General features: G+C 42.6%; 1 protein-coding gene and 1 long non-coding RNA gene across 2 annotated transcripts; one reads left to right on the top strand and one right to left on the bottom strand.

The window, feature by feature from the left end:
- Positions 1-316: 316 nt before the first annotated feature.
- gata5 (GATA binding protein 5) lies at positions 317-8,047 on the bottom strand. Its single transcript, XM_067528097.1, has 7 exons — positions 7,693-8,047; positions 6,505-7,170; positions 4,640-4,809; positions 3,130-3,258; positions 2,704-2,788; positions 2,371-2,501; positions 317-1,569 (listed from the first exon to the last, which is right to left on the bottom strand). Exons 2-7 carry the CDS (start codon positions 7,022-7,024, stop codon positions 1,450-1,452), a joined length of 1,155 nt encoding a protein of 384 aa, XP_067384198.1. The 5' UTR covers positions 7,025-7,170; positions 7,693-8,047; the 3' UTR covers positions 317-1,449.
- Positions 8,048-8,119: 72 nt separating this feature from the next.
- On the top strand, positions 8,120-17,626 carry LOC137140047 (uncharacterized). The gene is made up of 4 exons (XR_010916422.1): positions 8,120-11,112; positions 11,221-11,310; positions 12,256-14,698; positions 16,423-17,626. It is a non-coding gene; the product is annotated as an uncharacterized lncRNA (long non-coding RNA).
- The last annotated feature ends 1,533 nt before the right edge of the window (positions 17,627-19,159 follow it).

The raw sequence follows: 19,159 nt of genomic DNA, 5'->3' as shown, positions 1-19,159 counted from the left end.
ATTAGTGTGCAACCGAGTGGAGAACTGGAAATAAATGTAATAATTATGGCGGAAATTGGGGGCTAAATTGGAAAACTGGTCAAAAATAGTGCATGATGACAAGGAGAATTCAACTTATGGATAAACAGTTGAAATAGCCAAAGATGAAAGAACTGCAGAAAACTCAAAAATGTTTTATCAATATCTATTTATGTCTAATTACGCGTTTAGAATCAATTGATAAGATTCTACCTCTGAACACAGACTGTGATAATTCCAAAGATATTTTGAGAAATTAACTCAGAAAACAAAAACAAATGTTCACATATCAAACCTATGAAATATGAATCAGTTTATTAACCGGAACAGATTTCAAAGAGCATTGACAAAAAAAAAGAGAAAGGAAACAGTTCTTATCCACATTATAACAATAAAATTCCCTTATATAGACAAAAAAAAAAAAAAAACCAATAAATTTAGAATATTATGTTAATAATTTCACACTTATTTTTGCCTTTAATTTTTACAAAGAGGAAAAATCAAGTCATTGCACTTTCATAAATGGTAATCGTTCAAATAAACCTCTGATATGTAGTCGGGTTGTCTGAATCAAACAACTGGTCCTGATTTTCAAAAGAATCTTACGAGTCTATATTCTACATCTGCTGTATCTTGTCAAAACAAATCACTAACAAAAACAAATCAATAATATTAGCGTCATAGCTTTGGGACCACACAACACAGCAGCCATTCTGCAACAGCGGAGCGGGTGGGTTATAACAGGCACAATGACTTTTAACTGCCCTTATCTCAACATAAATAATGTGCCCATAAAAGTTAATCATCTACACGTTGTTAATGAGACATGTTCAACAGCCATAAAACAGGTATTTTTTGGTTTTCTTTTTGAGATGACAATAACACGCTCGAGCTGTGTAACGAGTGGCCGTCTGTTCTTGAAAACACCACCGACGGCCCTGGCAGGAGTGAAAACTTCAAACCAACCACGAAAATGAACAGTCCCAAAAAAATAAAAAATAAAAAGGGGGAGTAACTGTGCCTGTGTCTGACATTCCTCTTGATTGTCTTCCTCACGAATAAAGATTTCTTGTAGAAATGGTAGTTATTGTCATCCTGCTGGGTTCAGTCAGCCGCTGTGGGTTGACGCACACTCGTCTGTTAGAGAAACTGCAGTCCGTGCACCCTGTGTCCCTGTTAAGTTAAACTGTGGTCCAGGTTGAGCTGCGTCGAGCCTGTCGGTTGCGTGGCCAGTGTGGTATTCGCTTTCCTCAGGGTGGGGTGGGGGGGGAACGTGGACACGTGCAGCCATCAGATACTGCACCCTCTCTGTTTGACGCTTGTGCAACGCTGTGTTTCTCCACAGCCGCAGAGTCGCAAGTATCGGTCGCAGGACGGAGAGGGCGGCCTCCATAACGAAGCCGAGGTGAGGCTGAGGTGAGGTGAGGCTGCTCATGCCTGAGACAGAGCGCACCAAGAGTTCTGTGGGGCCATGGAGGTGGGGGTAAAGGGATAATCCTCAAATTTAATATCCACATGTCCAGATCCTGTGCTGTCCAACTGGGAAACCGTCTGCGGGGAGGAAAGACACATGGACACACTTTATTGATTTTACATGTGTGTGGAAACACCTGGGTGACGCTAAGAGGTGATTACACCGATTTGTAACTTGCTTCCCGTGCAGCAAATAGCAGACAGATACTGTATTTTAATACAGGCAGATGGATGTTAAAAAGCAGAAAGCCGCCTCATGATGTTATAGGATTATTTTAAGGTAAAGTCTGCTGACACTCCCAGTTTAAATGGTCAGTCAGTGCACTGTGGAATCACAGGGCCAACGTAAATCAATGAGAATGTTTTTCAATAGGTTCAGATTTGGTGAACTTTGACACGTGAATGTCTGCTGTTGACTAATCGCAAAAGAGTCGTGACCATGCTGACCTATGCAGGTCTCAGAGGTCAATGAGGAAGACGCCAAAAGGAGAGACCCCTTCAAAGCTTAGTAGCTGTGTTGCACCACCCACTGTCCTTTACAATATTAACTCTGAGTGGGAAAAGACGACTTTCCGACGAGTTATGCATGTAGTTGATACAAATTCAGTACATCTCTTGAAAAAAATTGTGCGAACTAACTGATTTGAGTTTGCAAGTTTGCCAGCTGTAGGAACTCGTCTCCCCCTCAGTAACTTGATTAAGTGAATGTTGAGAGAATATGTGCAAATGTATTTTGCACCAATTCCTTTAGATTTTGAGCTTGACAATTAAAAAAAAACACCTTCAACCATATAAACAATATGCCCTTCACAAACAGGTGATTAGCTAAGAACAGAATGACATGGCTGTACCATCTGGAAGGTGTTTCTTTCTTTTTACCTGAGTGGCAGATGCGACTGTCTGTCCAGCGTAAGGTGAAGGGGCCATACTGGGCTCGCTCTTAATAGTGGAGGCGTGTTCTGAGACGGAAAGGGAGGCTGGGGAGGTGGTGTCAGAGGTAGTGGATCCTCCTAAAGAGTCAACGGGACATTGCAGTGAGTTATTAGACTTGGAAATCGCTGCCGGCCTATTATGGCGAGACACTGAGGCGGCTGTCACAATGATTTGTGCTGTTTCTGATAAATGTTCACCCACAATTACCTAAATAACATTTTACTCTAACGCGTCTTTAGATTTGTGGATGCTGCTAATCTCTGCGTGAGGTCACCCTACCTGTGGATGTCTTATTCTTGGGCATCTTGGGTTTGCGCTTCCTGGTCTGAATGCTCTCTTTCTTCATGGCCAGAGGTCTGGGCACCTTCGGGGAGTAGAGAATCACACTTTATTTGACTGTACCTCCCAGTCCCTGATACAACAGAGGCCACAGTGTCATGACAACCCACACAAGCTCCCCTCCCACACCGCCGCTCCGATAACAATGACCACAATGCCCTTGGAGAGGTTTTACACTGCGCAAATAATGAACTGCTGCCCACTGTAGCAGAAGTTTGCTGGAGAGGCTGTTTTACTCACTGTTTGCACACAGGTTAGTGCGGAAGAACAGGCGGAGAACAAAAAGGCGAAGTTAAGCCGAAACACAACGGATTAAAAAGTATGAAAAGCCAGGCTGAAACCTCAGGCCCCTGCGGTGGAACCTACCCCGTGCAGCTTCATGTAGAGGCCACAGGCGTTGCACACAGGTTCTCCCTCTGCGTTGCGCCTCCACAGTGTGGTGGTGCTGGTGTGGCAGTTGGTGCAGCACAGGCCAGCGCGGCGGGACGTGGTCTGCTGCAGGTCGGACAGACAGGGGGAGAAAAATAAAGGGTTGACATTTGAATGGAAAGCTGTCGGGCTGAAATCCAGAAATAGTCTCAACACATCTAGATCCTTGAATTATAGTTTGAGAAATGTGAGTTGAACTGCTCCATCTCCTTTTACCATGAATTGCAGGATGTAGGAATATGTTTGCTACAACAATGATGAAAACCCCGGCCCCCACGAAAAACTTCTAATAACACATTAGTTGCACAACACAAATAGTTCTCTCTTTCTCACACCTATCAGCTGAGTTTGGCGCAACATGTGTGGAGCCAAAGCACCAGGGCAGCAGCAGAAAGGTACAGAAACCTCGTCTGGAAAAAAAAAAAGGGCACGTCCAAAGGCAAGGTCACCACAGGGCAAATAAAAACAGAGAAAACAGCCGAGTTGTTGGAGGAGGTACGTTGGGCAATTCACCACCACAGCTGCTTTGTGGGGGGAACGTTTCTGGGAAAGAGGCAGCTGTGAAACCTTGACAATCTCCACAACACACTGTATTTTTCTTTACGAAATTCTGCCAACCCAACCACACACACACATATACACACACAGGCTTTTACCTGCTTTTACCTGATTAATACCTAAACAGAATTTGGATATACACTTTATTAGGTCTGCCTGTGCAATCTAAGGCAATGCAGTACATTGATGCATTGCAGTACTCTGCTTTTACAAGGTTATCATTTCTCAGTTTTCAAGTTGAAACGGTCAGAAAGGTGATAATTGTGCAACATGTTTGTTATTGAGGTCAAAGTGGGTAGTGGAGTTGTGCTGGAGGCCATTATAACAATGAGGTGATTCTAATGTTTTGGTGAAAGGTGGATTTTCCTCTTTCAGTTTCAACTTAAAAACTGAGAAATGATAACGTTGTAAGAGTAGAGTTCCTGTATCACATTGCATTTAATTGTACACGTGTACCTAATAAAGTGGCCAATCAGTGTTTTGTCCAGCGCAAGATGTACTATGGAGTCAATTTAAAAAATGCAACATCTCCTTGCAAAATGTAGTAGAGTAGATGTGAAGTAGTAAGTGTATAAAACAGCAAGTAAAGCAGCACAAAACTGTTTCTGTTTAATATTTTCATTGTGCATCGTTATTTCATCCAGTTAAGATCGGGACGTTTCACCTTTCACGTGCACAACTGATTTGCAAAATTTACTACTCCAAGTAACAACCCCACAACATTTCTCATTCAGACTGGATCCTTCCACTTGTTAGATTATATGATTTATTTTTACTTTTGATTGTTGGTTTAAGCTGTAAAGCGGTGAAATGAAAATCTCTAAAACGTGAAGTGATTCCTTTCGTAATTGCACTGGAGCAAAGACTTTAAAGGGCTCTTCGTCATTACCAGTCGTTTCTGCGGCTTGATGAGCGGCCTGTTGATGCCGTTCATCTTGTGGTAGAGGCCGCAGGCGTTGCACAGGTAGTGTCCGGTGCCGTCCCTGCGCCACAGCGGCGTGGACACGGAGCCACAGTTGACGCACTCTCTGCCCTCAGTCGGCATGTCGTCCATCAGCTCTGTGGACGCGAGAAAACACACGCTGACATTTTAAACACCATCGATGCATAACTACCTCAACCACTTAAAACGGTAGGAATCTGTGAACCTAAATAACTATATTTGTAGTGTCACCAATATTTCGGGGGATTATTCTTTATTAAGCCTGAAGCCTACATCTAATTCAACTAATTTACCTTTTCTCCTGTGACAGAGTGTGAAATCAAAAGCTTAAATAAACGACACTAAAATAAAAAAACTGCAGGGGAGAGGGTGGGTAGGGGTGTGTTGGGGTGGGGGTGGGGGGTTCTGCTTACGAGTCACTGCGTGACAAATAGCCAGCAGAGGAATTTAAACCCTGCTCATTCCCCTTGATGAAGACAGATCAAACCCCACGAATGAATCAACGGGGAGACAGACTTGTGGAGGGGATCTGTTTAGAGTGGGGCGGGCCGGTGAGTTATCAGACCGAAGGATCCAGGGGTCCCCCCTTCATCCATCACATCTCTGACACACGACGGACTCCTGGCATTAATTGCCCAAATTCCTAATGCTTCAATTTAGAGGGGGGGGGGGGGGGGGGGGCGATAAATCCTGAAGCTGAAACACTGAACTTGTGATGAGAGGGAACATCGCAAAATGAAAGACCGAGCCGAGAAGGAAATAAACGCTTAGAGAAACGTCACATAATGAGATACACCACTTTATTATTATGTAAAGAAAAAAAAAGCAGACGTTCAGGAAGGACAATTAACATCAGACTATAATAAAGTGTTAAAGTTAATCTCATTCTCCTTAATTAAGAGCCTGGGAGACAACACGTGTCGCTGAATTCATTAAAAGGACTCTGGGATGTGTGAAGCAGCGTAAAGGACAAATCAAACACACACTGCTGAACAAGACTCTCACTCTCTCCAGCAACTTCAAACGCCGCGTCCTCCCCGTTTTCCTAATAATAATGGAGGCATCAGAGGCGATTCATCAGGCCCTGACTGTCTGATCAAGGTGAGAAGTGCCCGGATTGGGGCCCTCGCCTCGTGTGTATTCAAACCTGTGCTCAAAACGCTGGACCGTTGCTGTGGGATTAAATTAACATTTTAATTGATTGGTTTTAGAGCCTCTCCCGGGAAGAATGTGTATTGTCTGAATCTAATGAGGGATTGTTTCGGAGACTTTGATTGAATCTCGCCCTCTCGACCCCGGGACACACAGGCCTCTCTCACCTTCCGTAAATAACAAGCGCAGCCTTTACAGCCCTTAATAAACGAAATCTCAAAGAACAAACCCTTGAATTGTGAGAGCTGGAGAGAAGAGTGTGAAGAAAAAAAAGTAACTCTAACGACTGTATTTAGGTAAATAAATTAGATGCATATTTGTTGACCCATTGAGGCCTAAAATTAAGTTGGGGAAAGTATTAGTATTCGTATATTAGTATAGTATTTTGGGGAGAAATGGTATAAAGCAATAGGTGCAATTACTCTTCGGATGCACTTTGGAATTTATTAGAATAAGATGAGAGCACAGGTCCAATAATAAAAAACAATAATAACTCGTTTTATATTAAGGTTTTAGGATTTGAAACCATCAGCTGATCTTTGACACTCTGCCTATGTGACCAAAATAATAGGCTGATGTATAAAAAGCTTTTTTTCATCTCTGGCTTTTGCCTTGCTTCGATCATGAAGTAAGACCATTAGGCTTTACTTTAGTCTTACCTAGACTGGACCTCCTTCCGTGGAGACCTCCCTGTCGTCCCTGCAGACTGATCACCCCGCTCTCGAAGGGTCCTGGGGTCCAGGAGGACGTCGCCATCTCCGGGCTCATGTACGCGTAGGGGCTGGAATAAGAGCCTCCGACGGAGCGCACCAGAGCGCCTCCGTACTGCTCCGCCCGTGTTCCGTTCCCCAGCATCAGCGGGCTCTGGTAGGTGGCGTCCCGGCCTGTGTTGCTGCTCACGGGCGGGCTGTGCGAGTAGGAAAAGCCGTGTGGAGGGTGAGGGCTGCTGGGCGTAAAGGAGGAGCCGTCGGTGCCGGCCTGGGGCCAGCCGTGGTGACCGCCGAGGCCGTGCGACTGGTGGGGCGAGTCGCAGGTCTGCAGGTAGGACAAGGTGGGCAGCATAGCTGGCACTCTGGTGGTGGGGACGTAGACCGGAGAGCTGGCAGGCGGGTGGATGTAATTCCCGGTGTCGTGCGTGTAAGGGGACTGGTTGGAGGACAAGGCCAGACTTTGATACATTTTCACAACTTCGTATGTCCTGTTTGGAAAAGAAAGACTAATGTCTTAGGTTGGTCTCAGTCCTGACGCGGCGGCGTCCTCTACCTCAGCCTGCGGGTTCTTTCTAAGTCTCCTTAAACGGATGGAACTTTGTGAAGATGTCTGTCCTGTTTAAAAAAAAAAGTTATTCAACTTTAGCAAACGTGAGGACAGAAGAAAAGTCTCAAACATGATTTTTTTGAAATTTTTTTTTTGTTTGTTTGTTTTTTTTGGAGATCTATTCTGCTGAAGCCCGCAGTAATCCTGGGTTAATTTCATGTTGCCTCAATCATCAGGATTATAAGTTAAACAATCACTGAGCACAATCATCACACACACTTTACCAGTATCTTTCAGATTGACATTAAATGGATTAAAACAACATTGGGATCACTGATATCTGTCCAAGCAGATAGAGGAGACTATCAGCGACCCCAGATATCCTGCGGCTCTGCACTGCCTCATTAAATCATAACCATAACGGAAACCAAATCAAACAACACGACAGATAGCGAGCTCCATTCCATATCTACCATGGATAGGATATTTTCTATCAATAGCAACTCAAATCACATAAAACGTTGATAAAGGCGCTCGCTGCATAGGAGGAACACCATTTCTTTCCAAGGGCTCTCGGTGTATTATCTCACCAGATAAGGACGCTCGGGTGATAAAGCAGTCCGGTCCTCCAGGCGTCCAAACGTCCACAGAGGAGCGCAGCGAGTCACTCCACGCAGATCGGCGCTGACGGCGGAGACTCTCCAAATATCTCTTGGTTTAATGCGCAAAAGTTGGGCGCACAGATCGGAGATAAATGAAACCAAAGTTGTTCTGTTTTTTTTTGTTGTTGTTGTTGTTTTTCTTTTTGGGTCCAGCACGACTGCAGTGGTTTTCTTCCTGCCTCTATATCTGGAGATAGTTACTGTCGCTGATAATTGCTGATACGGGTGTGCTCCTACTCGCTCCCCTTCTGGAAGATTTGTACGGGAGAGAAACACGTGACGCAGCCCGCTGCTCCCGAGGTAGGCCTAGGTAGGGAGGGAGGGAGGGAGGGGGAGATGGAGGGAGGGACGGAGGTAGACAGGCAGGGAAGGAGGACCCCTGGGTGCCAGAGTTGGGAGGAGAGGGACCAAAGTGGAGGGTTAAAGGGTGCAAAAGAAAAAAAGGCAGTTGGTTCCTTTATTTATTCACATTTTGCTGGTTCGATAGCGTTTCAATCGAATCAAAGAGGACACGGGATATATTTGTGTCCCAGAGAAACATTTAATGCAAAAAAATAAATTAAAATAAAGGATGCGGAGGATTTTTATTCTTCTGGACAACGTTATATTCTGCATGATGGTATATAACGTCCAGGTGTTTACCTGAAGATCACTATCCATCTTTAAAGTATTATTATATTCCAGTTTCCAAAAAGGGATTAAACTCCCACATTGCGCGTCCGTTTCACGGAGGCCACTTAACTGGTGGTGACGGGATTTAAAAGAAAAAAAAAGAAAAAACACAGTTAGATGTTTCGGAAGGAAAAGGCTTTACAGTGCGATAAATGTGCGTGAGTTCTCTGTAACAGCTGCAGTCCGATAAGAAATACGACCAATGATTAACTCATAAAAATAAAATGTGTCACGGGCTGCGCAAAGGAGGAAGATGTGACGGAATTATGAGCTGGACGAGTTACACTGACTTTAAATTAAAATTAAAAACACTCTGATTGCCGTTTATTCGGATTCTAAAGTGTGAATAACAAGTACACAAATGTGCATTTAAAACATAATTTCTGCCATTATTTGGGTAAACAAAATGGATGGTAAATGTAAAACGCTCTATTAATTTAATAAGGAATTAAATCAACCAGGTATAAGACAGTAAAACAATTAAGGCGGTTTAAATATCATTTTTAAATATTTTAACAGTGTCACATTCTTCAAATTACAGGCCTGGTTTCAATGTTCCAGCTTAAACATACCATTTTCGGTTTTTGGATTAAACAAATTATCTCTTTTAAAATGCGTAAAATAAAAAAACAAACGAAAAAATAAAATAAAAAAATGTAGAAGAAACACTTCACAGTTACGTGTTAATGAATGTAACTAATTGAATTGTAGTCCAACCAAAGCTCCCTGCCACCCAAAACAAGCATCTGTGAAAATCTGAAAAAGTTTCCTTTGTTTGACTATTTCTTTAGAAACGGACTAATAGCATTAAGGACACAGTAAATGTCTCCAGTCCAGGACTAATTCCTTTAGTTTGCAACATCCGCCATACGCATGTGGATCAGTGTTTGCAGCATTGAAACTAAAGACTGAAGGTGCATCGTTATGTGGCCTGTTCCACAATACTAGTCTTATTAATATGTCAAATATTAGGAAAACATAAACACTTTTTACAGTTATTTCAGTTTGGATAAATAAACTAATATGCTAACTATTTATGTTTTATTTTGATCATTTGACTTTCCTACTCATGAGTAAAAGTGAATGTAAAACGTTCGAAAGTTGCCATGTTAGTTTTATAAAAAGGAAATTATTCTCATATATTAGTATATATATGCATGCCTGAGATACTTCCACGCGACCCAGCAAACATCTTCTCCAATAACAATATGTATTTCTGCACAGGTAACTCCCGTGTCATTAAGATAAGGCCGACTTCTTATCCTGGGCCTCTTTTCTAATCGTAATTGGAACTTCGTCACCCACACAACAGACCTAGACCCCAGAACTGAGCCCGTTTCAGTTGTTCATACCCTGTGGCTCATTTCGATCATGGGGAGGGAAACATTTCGAATTCAGATTGTGATTTCACAATGTGCAATAAAACCTCTGCTCAGGACCAAGCTCATCACACCGTGTAAAACCTCATTCCAAATGCAGGGCATCCTGAGCACGGCGACCCCGAGTCGCGTCGCTGTGCTCCGGGAAAGTCCTCAGCACTGACTGTGAAATCTCTTCCGCACACAAACAACACGTGCGCCTCTCGCCTCCGCTCGTGAGTCACATTGGTGATAGGAATCAGATCGAAGGTCTGGCGTCGGACACGAACGAGAGCCAATCAACAGGAGGATGTACGGACTTTGCAAAACTGTTGCACAGCACGTTTTTTTCACTTATTACGGGATTTGGGAAGTTTGTGAACGCTCTAACAAATTGCTGGGATTTTACAATCACTCCTTGTTCTGTCGATCTGTATATCGCAATGCATCATGGGTAAAAAAAAAAAACCCAAAACAAAAACAATTAGAGTTTCTAACAGCATAATCACACATCGTACAATCAAGTGTGATGACCCCAGCGACACTGCAGAGTGAAGCCGCTGCTTGGTCAGTAACAGGGCAAAGACTAGTTCATACTGTCTGGGAGCGTTTAGTGGACAGAGGTGACTGAGGGGAGGACATCTGCAGTTATTGGACAGAGAGGAGACCGTGCGAGCAGTGGAGGCCTGCGGCCTCCTACAGCCACAGTCCGACCTGCAGACAGAGAACCGAGTCCACCACAGCCTCCCCATCCTTTCCTCCACCGTTTGTTTGTAGCTTTGAGCAGATGAAGCAGCCCTTCGCTCCCAGGTTATGACTCAGGCCTGTAGGTCAAAACTTCTTTTCATTTCAGCTGCACTTAAACCGTTTAGGTCAACATGACCTGTGTCCCCACTGCCCGTGACAGTGCAGCTTTATGCTCTGTCGCATGTTTAAAACAGAGATGCTTCATATCTCAGAGTGAATAGAGGAGACAAGGAAAAAAAAAGTCTCATTAAAGAAACAAACTAAACCGAACCCTAAAATGAAACCAGCTATAAAATGAGGGACAGATATTTTAAAATGGACATAAACAGTCCAAGCAACAGCGGAAGGACATTTGAACCATGACAACAATATTTGTAGTCCTAAATTGTATGTTGTTTGATGCTGCTGTTGTTCTTCCAACCAGAGTTTAGGTTGATAAAACTCCATCAGTCATTGGTTAGTAACTCCGACAATCTTGTGATAAGAAATTCAAATGATCCCTTCCATTGTATTACTCACTGTATTGCAGAGCTACTTCCTGCTTCAGCTTGGACGGCCCAGCTTTTGTCCTGTACGGGCAGATGATTACTTTGTCTTGTAGGGATTTTGCTCTCACGTAGAATAGCTGTGATCACTTCGGTCACTGAACTTTCTTCTTGTGTAATTGTGTGATTTTCAGATATTTCTTTGGAACCAGTGCAACCAGTGGGTCAGCGTGGGAAGTGGGAACGAAAACAACAGTCAATCTTTGTGTGTCGTTTCTCTTCAGGCAAGTGAACTCTAACAGCTTTGTGCATAAGTCATAAAGATGAGGACTCAAGTTCTTAAAGCCAATATATGTATATATATGTTTTTGCAATATCAATTTTGGATTACTTTTGCACTAAAGTGTCATTGAAAACATTTCTGAGCATTGTAAAAGCAACAATGACCAGTAAAAACATTTTACAACAACTTATTGTTTAACAGCTATTTGCTGGCGACTTAAGTCACCAGGTAATTTTTTGTAATTTTATGAGAATCCAACAAAAAGTTGTGAACTGGATTATAATTATTGCTTTTTTTTCTGTAGGAAAACAATATATTACTGTAATTTTAAATACAATAAAAGCCTGTAATATGCAGTTGTATACTGTAATTCCCTCGACAATAATTAAGGGCAAATTTTACAAGACATTTTTGGCAACTTTGGTTTTTGGCAGGTAATTACTTTAAATTCTACAGGCAATTTGTTACAATGAAGTAAATGTCCCTCAATCACATTTTTGTTGTTACAACACATGCTCATATTGTTACTGCTGGATTTTTATCATGTAGTCAGTGGCAGACCTGTCACCGATTATAGACACTAACCACCTGTTTATGTCATATCTGTAGACCATAAGCATGTGTACAGACATGTTTTGTTGGGGTGTCCAAACTGGGGCACGTGCTTAAAATGTGGCGGCACATTTAGCAAACGATTTAAACGGTTTAAAACTTTTTTATAAATGCTAAATAGACTGGATGGTGTGTTAAAAGTGTTTGTTCAGTGTCAGAAACGTTGTATAAATACATAGGTTATCTACCGTTTGTAATTCTAAATAGTCATAACCAAATAAGCATTTGGGAAGAAATTGTATTGTGACAAAAAAAAACCAAAAAACCAAAAAACAAAAACGATAACCATCTTAAATCTTCATAATAATACAATTTTATCTTTTTATCTATTTAGAATGATTTATTTCAGCTTCAGGAGTTTTTGTGCTGAAAGTTCTTCAGCAGGTACCTACCACCTTGTCACTCTGGCAGGGGGTGGCACCTGGTGGCCAGTGCCACCAAAGCCACCCCTCTGTCCCCGCCCCTTCCTCTGAACACCTCATTGCACAGGTGGAAGCTCTTCAGACCACTGGATTGTTCACATATGCTGAACGGGACATTCAGTGAGCTGCTCTCAGCGACACCGGAAGTAGGGATGCTGAGGCTGCTGCAGCAAACCCACCTCCAAGTGGCTGAGGGATATTTTACATGTTCTTCTCCCACATCACACATAAGTACATTTAAAATTTACAACGGCCATTTTGTTTGACTGACACTCTATTGATTAGGTTTTTTTTTTAACACAAGCCATTAAGTGTTACAGATAATCTGTGTTTATTAAATTTAAATTTTTTTATTAAATTTAAATTTAAATTTAAAAATTCTAAGGAAAGAATTTGTAAAGGAGGCCAATGATTCTCTCAAACATTATACAAGTATTTCAAAATGAAACAGAGAAACCTGTGATCTTGCCTACAATATTGCCACTACACCCAGTCTCATGCCAGCCAACGCCAACTGTCACCTGCTCTGATGAGCAGTGTGTCATCTCATCGAACTCCTGGCAGAAGGACTGGGGTCCTTCACGGGTGAATAGGAAGTAGAAAAGCTCTATGTAAGTGCAGGACATTCACCGTTTACCTTCCTAAATCTTAATTGCCACACTTTCACCCTGTAGGCCTCCCTGTTGCCGGGCGTTTCCCTCCTCGGCTGGCTTTGTGCTGTAGCACTGCTCTGATAATTACTTAACAGGAAAAGCCTGTTGAGCAGCGGTTAAAGCTTCCTGAAGACACAATTATAAATAATGTAATTTTAAGAAATGCGATGGTGTAGAAATGTTTCATGCAAGAAACGAACGTCTTGGGTCGGATCAGCCATGGCAGTTCTGTCGTAAAGTTATTCTTTCTCTTTTTTTTTTTTTTCGATGATGTCTGTATTTGATATTGATTATTATTATGGCGCTAATGGCACTGACATGTTCGTGACACAAATATTTACTCTTCAGTGATAAGCGAAGGCTTTGGCCAGTAATCCGCGGTGTCTTGCAGCTTGTACAAACTGGCTTGGGAAATGCACTCGGTGTTTCAAAAATTAAGGATGACTCAGATGTACCAAATGAATTTAAAACATTTCAAATTGTACAAAGTATGTATTTATGTACTTGGGACGGCCACGAGAGGCCAGTGTCTTCTTTAGTTATGTTAACAGAAATGCAAAAGTTACAATGTTGGGTCTCTACCATGCGTCTCTCTCTGCAACTCATAAGCAACGTTCTTGGCCGTAATTCCACTTTTACAGTAAGACAAATGACGTGACATGGCAAAAAAATCCATTTTAACTAAAAAGATGTTGTGAAACTTCTGAAAAGAAATTAAATCGCAAATATTTAAACTCATCTGATCTCCCCCTCAGTCACAATGCAAAGGGCTTTCAATTGTTTTGTTTTTTTTGAATTTTTCGTCTTGCGTGCACCACATGCTGTAGCCCCCCTCATCTTTCACCCCGGAGAAAAAGCCAACGAGATGGTTTAGCACATGGAGTAATTCTCATCTCTCAGTACGGGAGTCAGATAGCAACCTTATGAATGAGGTGACTGGTGAGGGTTTGCTCCACCACAGCCTCGTTCGCACGCTCCATCATGGTGCTCCACATGGCTCGGATGGCGTGGCACTATTACAGCTCCCCCCGGTCAGTCTGTGGTTATGTCAATAAAAAGTCAGATCTGCAAATTCAGTGCCGTCCCATTGCAGGCTGCGTGTCTTCTGTTTATGTCAGTTTTTGGTAATGTTTCCGTGGCCTGTCTGATAGACCTATCCACCAGGGAGGCATTGTGTGTGTGTGTGTGTGTGTGTGTGTGTGTGGACAGAAATGCCTTTTGGCTTTGATCACCCTCTAATGTGACGCCACTGTCCTTTACCGCTGCATTCTTTGGACCGGAATGGAATTTCAACCTCTGTTCATTTTACATACACATGCCTGCAAGATAAGTTAGGAATTTTCCAAAGGTATTTATTGTCTATGAGGGAACGAGCTAAAGCTGTGTGTTTGTGCGAGTGTGCTGTCGCTCTTGTTTCGGAGGAGTTTTTCTCTAATTTCTTGACAGTGGTGCAAATTGATGCCATGATCCCTCCAGATAAGATCGCTCCAGCCTTCATTCATCACAGAGAAAGCGTTATCAACTCGATGCAACCCCAAACCATAACGAGCAGTTAGTGAAGACATGCTGGAATAGCCCTGATACCACCGGTGACTGTGCACAGCAGGGTTAACATGAGGAGCCGACACTCAGACAGGAGGGAAGCTCAGATACCAGCTATCGCCACTGCTGATTCCAGTTTCAGCGGCGGCTCACAATGCGGGTCAGAGCCGCATTTCTCCTGGGGTCCTGGGGTGGGGTGGAAGGGCTTTGTGGAGCTTGGTTCTTAGGTCTAAGAATGTGATTTGTGGGTCGGTGTGTGTTTGTGAATCTGGAGCCGAGATGCACAAAGAAGGTTTCCGGGTGATATTTTGTCCACTAAAATGTTTTGCAGTACAACATTTTTTTTTTGTTTTTTTCTGACCACAGCATTAATTTTAATTTTTTTTTATAGCTGTGTTAAGGGTCTCAGAAGTCGTTTGGGAATAGAAAACCATTGAGGTCTACAGTCGCTTCACACAGTATATGTATTTGGGCTTAAACACATCTACAATCTTTTTCTGTTCCTAACCAAAGTTCCCACGCACTCATAGTCAAACTATGAGAAAATGGGTCCCCCCTCTTTTTATACAGGACCCTCCGACTGACAGAGACACAAGCTAGTACAAATGAGTGTATCACATAAATTTGGGTTGTTTCGTGTCCATTTTGGCCATTTTAATCTTTTACTCTTCAGCTGGTTTGTATCTCGTTGTGGACATTTGTGATCTTTAAACAGTTCTGTGAAGCTTTAACACACAGAGGCTCCGGCCCATGGGCTCGCTGAGACCCGGGGCCTGTGCCCAGTGAGCCCATTCAGTAATCAGTTGTTTATATTTGCCCATTTTGTTTGTTTTGATTAATTTAATAATATTCCAGACAGATTCCAAAAAGACACAAGGATTTTTTTTAAAAATTAACATAATATGTAATTCATCTTCAGCTAATAAAAAAGGTTTCTAAATGAGAAATGAATTCAAGTTAATATTGGATTAATCAAGGGGGATGGAAACTTTTGTACTGATAATAAAAATACAGTCTTAGTGTTTCTTCTGATAATAAGGTGAACACTTGTAGTAGATTTATTATTTATATTGATAGAAACCCCCCAGTTTCCAGCAATGGATATAGTGCTTAAAACATTAAAAAATATGTTGTATCGGAACAAAATTGTTCTCTCATTACACTACAGAATATTTCTGTTTGCAGTGTAGATGCAGAGGAATGTAATTCTTAGGAAGGTGTGATGATACTTTGACATGCAGCTATGTTTGAATCCTATATTGCATCAATATATTATGTGTTAATTTCATTTGCTGCTTGTGTGATTTAATGTTTCACAGCAATTTAGTTGATTGATAAATTACCAGACAACCTTAAAGAACTACTCATCCTCCCGCCCCCCAGCCAGAAGCTTGTGTGTGTCAAAAAAGTATTTCTGTAAAGCAATCAGTTGGAAACGAGCAACATGTGCATTAGGAATGTTGTTCTAGAACATGTTTGTAAATGTTTCTTCTTCTGTTTTTTTTTTTTTTTTTGGTTTTCTTTTGTTTCTCATTCTGTGTGGAACTTCTGAAAGTTAATGCTACTGTTTGTAAAACAGAAATTCAAAAAACATATTTGAGTGGCACTTGCATCATGAGAATGGCATCATCTCCAATCTGTTCATGTCTGCAAAGCTGATAACTTATACAGGAGCTAAATTGCTCCCGTGATAGATGCTCCATTATTTCAAATTAATCTTAGTTTGCTGCCACGAGATTTTCTCAGACAGACCTCCAGCAGACCACTGCAGCCTTTTGAAGCCGTGCCGTTGGGCGGGCGGGGGGTGGGGGGGGAGACCCCTCCTCTTTACTGTGCTGTGGTCAGATCATGCCAAAACGTGAACTTTCTTCTCTACTTTTACAGCTCAGCCTCAGTAGACTCCTTCCAGAAACATGTCTGTGTACACAGGGTGCAGATAGCGGGGCAGAGAGGATCTAAGGGGCTGGAACACACACCCCTGGTGCTCTGCTCACTGGGGAATGTGAAGTAGGAGTCAGTCTAATCTCCAGCGTCCATGAGAGACTGGCTCCTGTCTGCCTGCCTGCCACTTCCCTATCTGCGTGTTTCATTTCAGCCTGTCAGAGCCTATCTGGATGGCTGCTGCTACTGCTGGGTTCAGCAGGGCCAAAGGAATATATGGCCACAACACAATATGATCATCGTTCAGTAGAATGCCATCGTTTCAATTAGAGCAGTATCAGGAAACATAGAGTACATTGTCATTTTTGTGGTAGCACAGTAGATTTTGCAGCAGTGTGTTATCACATTTAAAAAAAAGACAAACTGAATCTCCTCAAATGTCCTGACGATGTCCACTCACTGAGTCAGGCTCAGCAATTTTTATTTATTTATTCATTTGTTCCATTTGTCCTAATGCTCTGATGCACAAAATATAACATCGGCAATAAAGTGTTGTTGGTATTAAGTAAAAACTGAGCATGTTTTTTTCTTTACGTTTAACGGTGTCCTTTCGCTTTTGGAGACAGGGTTGTACAACATTGCCGAAGCTCAAATTGCTGACATTACTGTGTGCTTACATCACTTGATCAACACTGTGTACATTTTCTCTGTCTGGGCTCAGTCATACAGTACCTTGTTATGTTGACTTACTGTTCTTCGACTTAATCTCCTGCAGAATGGGCCTTTTTTTGACCAAACAGCGATGACGAGCTAAACAGTGTGTGAAGCATCTTCCCCCACAGTCCCATAAAAGCCCAATTTACACAGATCATTTATCTGTGGCTCATTCGCACAACAAGAAGCCTCACAACCAGCTGTCACACAGGCTGCGGGCAAACGGGCATCGCTGGCATCGGGAGCAGTTGGGTTGTACTGTATGTGTGGGAGAGCTGTCACTTTTAAAAGATGCACTATCACGATAATTCAACTCTTCTTTTTGAGGAAACAATGAGCGATTAAACACACCCTTGCTCAACTTGGTACACGTGGGAGTTTGCTACAGGTTTGGTCCAAACGAACCCCCGGCTTGCTTTCTGCTGTGTCATTTCTGAGTCAGTTTGTTGCCTTTATGACTCTTCTTCACTTGAGCTGCAATGTTTTATCATTTATTGTTGCATTAGGTTGAAGTTCAGTAGCCATAAAACCCATTCGCTAATTCACTACGTAATCTTGCCTCATCTAGTGTGATGAAGTTATGACGAATGTGTAAGTTGTTATGACTCTTTAGCGTGTGCTTATTTATTAATTTATTTTCACAGGGTGGCTTTAACCATTTGCACTTTCAGAAACCTAATGGACACAGAGCATCCTCACAATTAACAGTAGGGTTTTCACTGATATGGTCACCTACAGGAAACAGTGTTGGGTGGAGTTCTCTTCAGCGTTCACTAGTCCACTGTTCACACACAGGTTAGACGCCACCAGGGAACATGACTTTCCCTTTGTCTGTTTATGTAAAACATTAGGAAAGTGTAATTTAAAAACTCTGACCGTCTCATTACAGAACTGTCCTGGGCACCTTTGTATCACCTGCAAAAAATGAAGACATGCGTCTTGCTGCTTGACCTTAGCGAGGGGCAGTGTGACGCTGATGTGTTATTTAGAGGTTTGTCAGGAGGAAGGTTGGTGTAGTGGACTGTTCCCAAAACACAGGACCCTCACACAGGGGACCCGGGGTTTGAGTCCAGTCTGACAGTCACATGAAATGAGTTCATTCTTAATGTAACATCACGTGCCACAGGATGCGATGTTAAGGATGTACAGACTTTTAAGACAGACTGCAGCTTCTTCACTAACATCTTTAGTGACTAATCCGAACCAAAAAGTTTGCGCATTTTAAAATCTCGCATAATTGGGTGTTTAGAGCAAAAAACAAATGTAAACCTGGCACCATTTCGGCTCCATTGTAACAGATGGTATCCACCATTGTTGTAGGGAAGCACCTTCACCAGACGCCCGCCTTGTTACGTGGCGGCGCCATTTCAACAAACTTTTGATCCCTATGGGACTGTGGGTACCAACATCTGTGGGTGTAAAAGTTGAAGGACTTGCTGCGCATGTCACAATGCACTTTTTCACTAGATTCATTCTTTCTAATAAAATCTAGCTTTAGATATTGTAACCATCCTGACTTTCGCTACACTAACCACACACAGTTTACATCCACTTTCCTTGCAGACTGTGGTTACGGTTGAACTTCAGACAGACCGATGTGTTCAGCCAGAGTAGAACAACAGCCCCACACCTGCACGGCCTGAAGTGCCTGGGAGACCAAACCGTAGAGGGGCAGGTCCCTATATATCTCAGGTGTCTGTATCACACCTCCTCTTATCTTGAGTAAATGCCACTGCACACGTTTGTCTGTCTCCCTGCTTGCTTCAGAGCAGGTATAATAGCCAGGTGAACACTTGCACTGACTGTTTTCTTGTTTTACCAACACTCCCTTCTTGTACCTCCCGCTCTTTTCCATGTTCCCCTCTTTCCCTCCCTGCAGGTTCAGCTCTCCACTTGGAGAAGCAACTGATCGGGCAGAAGAATGGGGATGGATAACCAGCTACCTTTCTCCATGCTCCTTTCAAAATCCTTTGATTCGGTTGCTTAGTCCCTCCCCCCCCCCCCCCCCCCCCCCCAGTTATCTAGT

The sequence above is a fragment of the Channa argus genome, chromosome 13 (assembly GCF_033026475.1).
Source record: "Channa argus isolate prfri chromosome 13, Channa argus male v1.0, whole genome shotgun sequence".
NCBI lineage: Eukaryota > Metazoa > Chordata > Actinopteri > Anabantiformes > Channidae > Channa > Channa argus.
Note: the sequence above shows the minus strand (reverse complement) of the source record. Positions and strands in the feature narration are given on the sequence as shown.